Source organism: Octopus bimaculoides, chromosome 3, assembly GCF_046866305.1.
Source record: "Octopus bimaculoides isolate indiv1 chromosome 3, ASM4686630v1, whole genome shotgun sequence".
NCBI lineage: Eukaryota > Metazoa > Mollusca > Cephalopoda > Octopoda > Octopodidae > Octopus > Octopus bimaculoides.
Genome location: NC_142930.1, coordinates 162,507,257 through 162,515,322, shown reverse-complemented (window position 1 = coordinate 162,515,322; position 8,066 = coordinate 162,507,257). Strand labels below are relative to the sequence as shown.

Sequence of the window (8,066 nt, the reverse complement as noted above, 5' to 3'; positions counted from 1 at the left end):
CCAAGTACTTATTCTATCACTCTCTTTTGCCGAACCGCTAAGTGACGGGGAAATAAACACACCAACATCAGTTGTCAAGCAGTGATGGGAGACAAATACAGATTCAAAGACACACACACACACACACACACACACACACACACACACACACACACACACATATATATATATATATATATATATATTTATATATATGAAGGGCTTTTTTAAGTTTCTGTCTACCAAATCCACTCACAAGGCTTTGGTCAGCCCAAGGCTATAGTAGAAGACACTTGCCCAAGGTTTAATGCGGTGGGACTGAACACGAAACCATGTGGTCGGGAAGCAAGCTTCTTACCACACAGCCACTATATATATAGTTAGCAATAGTGAATGGGAAAGCTGAAAGGAATGAATTTGAACATAAATGCAGATTACTAGTAATTCAATAAGCTAGTATGATCCGCTGGATGTGTAATGTAATGTCAGTGTGCACACACGACAGAGTGTAAGCGCCCTGAGAGAAATGTTGGACATAAGCATCAGATGTGGTGTGCAAGAGAGACGACTGCTCTGCTCTGGTATGGTCATGTGCTGTGTATGGATGAGAAATGTGTGAAGAAGTGTCACTCCCTAACAGTGGAAGGAACCCGTGGTAGAGAGAGACCCAGGAAGACATGGGATGAGGTGGTGAAGCATGACCTTTGAATGTTGGGCCTCACAGAGGCAATGACAAAAGACCGAGACCTCTGGAGAGGTGCTGTGATTGAGAAGACCCCTCATCAGTGTCGCATAACCAGCCCATTTAAACAGTACCTTCGAATCGTCAGGCGACATGCCGGGCTTAAGGAGACCTATTGAATCAAGCAAATCAAATGAAAATTGTAGTCGTGGCACCCTGTATTTTCTTTATTTTTACAGAGAAAATCCTTTACATCGTATATACACTGCATTTGATGGCTTATAAGAGGCCTCTTTTTTATGCAAAAATGGCTTTAAAAAAACCAGTGTCCAATGCACTCAATATAGGCTCAAAACAGTATGTATATTTACAAAATGTGTGCTGCCATCTATTGGTGAACAGTCGCCTACGGTATGTTTATATTGAATGTGGATGCAATAAATTGCTTTTAATTACTGGTAATAACAAAGTTATACAGGTAAATGGAGGAATTAAAACATTATTTTAGCGGTAATTTATTTTACAAAAGTATAGCCTCGGCTATAGTTCTATGCACTCATGTGTCTTATAGGCCATCAAATACGGTGTATGTGTGTGTGTGTGTGTGTATGTATATATATATATATATATATATATATATATGATGGCACCCATGCCAGTGGAGCGCTAACAGCACCATCTGAGCAGGATCACTGCCTGAGCAGCGGTCTTGCTTACGTGCCAGTGGCATGTAAAAAGCACCATTTGAGCGTGATCATTTCCAGCTTCGCCTTACTGGCACGCGTGCTGGTGGCATGTGAACAAAAATATTGGACTAACTCTTGTGTAGGTGGCATGTAAACAACACCATTTGAGTGTGGCTGTTGCCAGTACTGCTGGACTGGCCCTCATGCCGGTGGCACGTAAAAAGCACCCACTACACCCTCGGAGTGTTTGGCATTAGGAAGGGCATCCAGCTGTAGAAACTCTGCCAGATCAGATTGGAGTCTGGTGTAGCCATCTGGTTCACCAGTCCTCAGTCAAATCGTCCAACCCATGCTAGCATGGAAGGTGGACATTAGATGATGATGATGATGATGATATATTTACCACGTGAACTACAATGAAAAAAATACAAGAAAGATATGGTATAAAAATTTTTTGTGCACGGGTTCCTTGAGACGTGTAATTTATTTTAAGGGTGATGCAAGGGTAAAAAGGTTGATAAACACTGCTTTTGAGCATGAGACTGTCTCCCTGGATTCAACAGATCTTGTCAAACTATCCAACCCACACCAGCATGAAACCTGGGTGTTAAATGAGGATTTTATACACACTATCTTTCTATTACACTTTGACTACTTTATTTATTTATATTGTTTACTTTACTTGTTACTGTTTTTAATAAAATTCTTGGACTATTACTAAATACACCAATCACCACATTTACCCAGTTCATGGCACCATTGTTATGCTAATGTTGCACATGTTCAACACCACTTAAGTAACGTAAGCAATGGGTGGGTCAGTTTTATGGTGTGCCACTGCCGATTGATAACATCCTGTTATCGCAGATGTCCACGATTGAACACTTATGCAATTGCTGTAAATACAACATATAATTTCAAAATTCAGAACACTGGTCAAAATTGCCCACTCTTCCCCCCTTTTAAAATTAGTGGTCTTGTGCTCAAGCAAGGAATCAGATTATGGTTGCATTTCCTTCTAAGGTTAATAAAACCAGTTAAGTACTAGGTCAATATAATCAACTGCATTCATGTCCCAAAAGCCTGAGGTTATCACCATCATCATCATCATCATTTAATGTTTGTTTTTCCATGCTGGCATGAGTTGGATGGTTTGACAGGAGCTGGTGAGCCAGAGAGTTGTACCAGGCACCAGTCTATTTTAGTAGGGCTTCTACAGCTAGATGCCCTTGCTAATGCCAGCATGGGTGCTCTCCACGTGGCACTGTGGTCTTGGCACAGGTGCTTTTTGTATAATAATCAGAAGTCATTTTGTTGTAACAGGTGTTAATGTCATAATTTGTTTAATTACGCTTCTTGCTGGACAATGGGCTGTGGTGAGAAACATTCTCATTCTTTCTTTCTTACTACAGTTTTCACATCTTCATTCATACATTGTATCAAGAACTTTACACTCAAATTCTTCTTCACATTTTCCAAAGCCCCAATGATAATTGAGAGTGGCTGTGAGGTTAAGAAACTTGCTTCCTTACCATGTGGTCTTAGGTACAGTACCACTGTGTGACACCTTGGGCAAGTGTCTTTTACTACAGCTCTGGGTCAACCAAAGCCTTAATAGTGGAGTTGGTAGATGGAAACTGAAAGAAGCCTATCGCGAGTGTGTGTGTGTGTGTGTGTGGTGTGAGTGTACCTTTGTCTTGACATTACATAAAGAAGCATCACTGTTATGCAAGCAATGTTGTTCATTTCCAGTCTTCTGTAGAAAACATCAGGTCCTGGAGGATATTAGCTTGCTTGCAAACAGGTAAGGAAGAGCATTCAACCATAGGAATTCTGATTCAACAAATTCCATCTGATCCATGCCAAACTGGAAAATGGAAAAACTGACATTAAATGATGATGATGATGATGGCCTTATTAACTTCTTTATTCCCAGACTTGAGAATTTCATACATCAAGTTGATGGCAGGGCCGCCTCACTGGCTCCTATGCCAGTGTCCCATAAAAACACCATCCGAATGTGGCCGATGCCAATGCCTCCTGACTGGCTCCTATGCCACATAAAAAACACAATCTGAATGTGGCTGATGGCAGGGCCACCTGACTGGCCCCTATGCCAGTGTCACATAAAAAACACTATCCGAATGTGGCCGATGCCAGTGCCTCCTGACTGGCTCCTGTGCCAGTGGCATGTAAAAAGCACCATCTGAACATGGCCAATGCCAGTGCCTCCTGACTGGCTCCCGTGCTGGCAGCACATAAGAAGCACCATCCGGACGTGGTGATGCCAGTGACCCCCCCCCCCCCAACTGGCACATAAAAAGCACCCACTACACTCTCGGAGTGGTTGGCATTAGGAAGGGCATCCAGCTGTAGAAACAATGCCAGATCAGATTGGAGCCTGGTGCAGCCACTGGCTTTCCAGACCCAGTCAAACCGTCCAACCCATGCCAGCATGGAAAACAGACGTTAAACGATGATGGTTCTTTCCCCTTGAATCTACAATCTAACGAGAATGTCATGTTAGTAACAGGAAACACTTTCTTCTTATCAACGACTATATTATCCGGTTTATTGTATTCCAGTGACCCGTCTGTTAGTATGGCAAAGTATCATAACTTAACGTCAACATTTTTAAGAACTTCCAATTGTTCCCACAAAACCGCCTCGGTTTTTCTGTGCGTGCGAAACTGAATCTCTTGCAAAAATGCCAGTGAATTATTGCAGCAACTTTATAACGTTTATTATACTTTTTGTGCTTGTGGACATTCACAATACAAAAAAATAGTTCACAAAAATTCGTCTATTGTTGTTTAGTCCCAAGTCAAACAGATCTACATTCAAAAGCACTTCAGTCGTAACCATCATATTTGGATTTCACGGCTGCTATTTCTAGCAAGTGGTATGGCCAGATCGTATACAGGTTCTTTTAATGTCATAAAATACCAGTCGAATATAGGAAGTCGATACAGTGTCAATTCTATTCCCCCATTTGCCTGGATAGTGTGGCCTTGAGCAACGAGAAAAACAAAAAATTCTTCACTCTAAAAACATTACGTAGTAAATTGACTAAATTCACACGGAGATGTGTTTGGATTTACAGACAGTGGTAGGAACGAGAATGTAAGAGGTTCATTCCTTTCCCCAGCACATTTATTAAATGCATTGGTGCTTCCAAGTGTAAAAAAAATGGCTACAATAAGAGGAGGGGTGCATCGAACTCCAAATCGACACCAACGATAACCCATTGATTGATATTTGAAACCAAAGCACAATTTGGAAGAGAGAAAGGGGGAGGGATTGAGTCATGTTCCAATAATAACACAGTTTTATCTGCCACAGGGTCGACACTAACAATAGTACAATGCAACACACATATATAGAACCAAACGTGAAACTGAAAAGTGGGTGTTACGCAAATACACATACGTATTCGTACACAATAATAATTGCGTACACTTAATGGTGGTGGTTGTCTCATTGTTTGTTAAACTAGGGAGAAAGCCAATTATATACAGAGGAAATGAAGTAGAAATAGCTACGCAGTAACAGTCCTGAGTTAATCACTGATACCTTAAAACATGTAGCATTGATGGAATGAAATGAATGAACGAAGGCCAGGGTGCAACAGTGGAGCCTTCGAAAATAGATTTGGAACACAGAAATGCTGCTGAGAAGCAAGCATCCAGTTCATTGATTAAAAAGCGAGCAAGGTATTTTTGGTTCGATTGATGCTAGTCATTGATACTCTTTCTCCTGTTTGTACAACCAAACGTGTGCGTGTGTCTGTATGTGTGAGTGAGTGAGTGTACATACATATGTGTATGCACGTATTTATATACATATATATATATGTGTGTGTGTGTGTGTGTGTGTGTGAGCTATGGAACTTACATATGTGACTGAAGGGAAAGTGTGAAGTTTGAAGGGTTGTTTGCATTATTATTATTTTCTTTTTTTAGTTGGATGAATATATGAATGAAATAGTGCTCGAAATGTGGAGGTTTACAACATTCATGCATTTCAATTCCTCTCAACACGCACGCACGCACATTATATATATATATATATATATATATATATATATATATATATACATACATATATATATATATATATATATACATACATATATATATATATATATATATATATATGTACGGTATAATTATAGATACACACACATATACTACAGAAAAGAGGAGATAGAAGCTATTATCATCGACGTTGATTAGTGAAGTGTGTATATGTGTGTGTGTGTGTATATATATATATATATATATATATATATCAATGGAAAAGAGAAGTGGTGTTGGTATGTTGTTAGTCGGGTATTACACCCACATACACGCATAGACATTATATATATGTATCCACACGTTATACATATATACGAGACACATAGATACATTGTATATACATATATTATACATACACATAGATGCATTATATATATAGATACAAACACATATTTCTATGTATCTATATAAACACTGTGTAACACTGACAAGGTATAGAAGTGGTTATCTCTTACCGTATAGTTTTCCACACATTCCGAGCCGATAATGCGGACAGTTCTGCAGGCGCTGAAGTTGTCCAAATCTCTTCCGAACTGGGACATTGTAGAGGCAATGGTGAATTAATAATAATAATAATATTCAAGTGTGTGTGTGTGTATATATTTATATATAGGTATATGGGTTTTTTAGAGGAAGAACTGCTGTGTTGACAACAACAATAAAAACGACAAACATTAGATGAATGAATATTACAGACTGGGCGAGATGAGACGACATCCGATCTTAGTGCGTGTGAGAAGATGCAGCTTGATAGAGAGGAGACGATCTAGCAACGCGGCCACGGCCGACATCACTAACGTCACCATCGTTTATAGGTCACGTGGCTGCTGCTGCTGCTGCTTTTGCTGAACGATTGTCACGCCCTCTACCAGAGTTAGCTTCATACTATTTGAGCAGTTTTAGTGTTTAGCATTGGCTTAAAGTGCATTTGGTAATGTTTGCTGCACATACTAATGCAAAGCAATAGAACAATACCTATATTAGTATCTAGAGTATTAGAACAATGCTAGCATTAGGTGATGTATAGCATTGTATTCGAATATATGTCAAATATGTTTATCAAGGTGTAGTTTTTTAACCCCAGGTCTGGTGTTTATGGCACATTCAAACGCAACGCAATCGAGCGATGCTTATATTAGTTTTGGAATAATATTGGAACAATGCTTGTATTTGATGATGTATAGCATTGCATTAGAAATTATTAAATATAATTCCGAAACCGTTTTTATTGTTGTTGTTTAATCCCAGCTCAGTCCTACTCTAGCAGACCTGTAATCAATGACGTTGGTCCCATGACCATTCCGCTTCTTGTATACGACGAGGACTACATTGGGCAACCGGATGCTTCCTTATTTAAGGTGTGATTTGAGGGATATTAGTTTTCTATCTCCAGCAGAGGCGGTTGGATGCAAGTGTAAGACGTGCTCGCTAGTTTGCTAACCGATATATATATACCCCTGATTGCGTTTTCGCAACGCGAAACCTGCTCCTGCTTGTTTGGACATGAACTCACCGGGAAGCACCTGTCTGAGCATACGAAACATTCAGTAGGTACTCGACACCTGTAGCTAACAGCTGCATACTGTCCTTCTCTTCCAGGTTGTGAAAGCTTACCATAACACTTAATCTAAAGACAGTGAAATTTTAAGACTTCATTATTTTTATAGGCATATATGGGTCAACTGACAGCACGATCTAGTATAATCATATATGTATATATATATATATATATATATATATATATATATATATATATATAATACAAATGACATGAGCATATGCATGTATACATATATATATGTACATACCTACATCTACATGTATATATAGATGCATTTCCGGGTAGAGGACGTCAAAAAGTGTGGACAAAAAAGGAACGGGAACATAAACAAAGCACAAAAAACGGACTTTATTTACGGACAACAGAATGAACAGAGGAAAACAGACGAGCCACTTATGGAACTTTTCCTTCATCAGCTGCCTCTATTCTAAACTAGGCGTTTCGAAGATATTTATATCATCATCATCATCATCATCGTTTAACGTCCGCTTTCCATGCTAGCATGGGTTGGACAGATATATATATATACATATTTGTCATGTGTGTGTGTACTTCTCAGAAGTTTTGAGACTTTAAGAGAGGCACTTATAACTGTCCCAAAGTACTGTGATTTTAGCATATCATTACTTTTCTAATAAGCTAATCTGCCAACATTATTTGTTATTCCAGATTGAAAAAGATGGCTGAAACTGCCCTTTAAATACACCATACTAAACACTGCTTAGCACAGTTAACTAGTTTGCAGAATGCTGTTGGGACATTTGAATGCTCACAATGCAATAAAGTTTTGCGTTAAACTGGGCAAAAAATGCTACAAAACTTTTTTTAAATGCTCCAGACTACTTATGGTTTAACTTTTTCACTAGCATGAGAGGTTCAAGGATGGAAGTGAAAGACAATGAGAGCTACGGGAAGTAGAGAAAAGAGATGTACAAGTGGCAACAAAATCTTCCATGTTATCTCCATCGTTTCCTTGCATAACACTGAAAAGATGGAGATAACGTGGAAGATTTTGTTGCCACATGGCAGAAACGACCGTAAGGAACTAGCAGCTGCACACCATTCAGTTTATTGCCAAT

The 8,066-nt window shown here is 39.2% G+C and overlaps 2 protein-coding genes across 23 annotated transcripts in view; one reads left to right on the top strand and one right to left on the bottom strand.

Moving 5' to 3' along the window:
• LOC106884027 (nischarin) overlaps positions 1 to 6,237 on the bottom strand; it is a 71,549-nt gene extending 65,312 nt beyond the window's left edge. For all 22 annotated transcript variants that reach the window (XM_089349914.1, XM_014935210.3, XM_014935231.3 and 19 more), the window contains exon 1: positions 5,882 to 6,237. In XM_089349914.1, the coding sequence (XP_089206040.1) occupies positions 5,882 to 5,968 (87 nt within the window). In that variant the 5' untranslated portion in view covers positions 5,969 to 6,237. The remainder of the gene's footprint in view (positions 1 to 5,881) is intronic.
• LOC106884000 (uncharacterized) overlaps positions 3,873 to 8,066 on the top strand; it is a 29,082-nt gene continuing 24,888 nt past the window's right edge. Inside the window, exon 1 of the mRNA XM_089349924.1 lies at positions 3,873 to 5,060. The gene's annotated coding sequence lies outside the window, so the exon portion shown is untranslated. The remainder of the gene's footprint in view (positions 5,061 to 8,066) is intronic.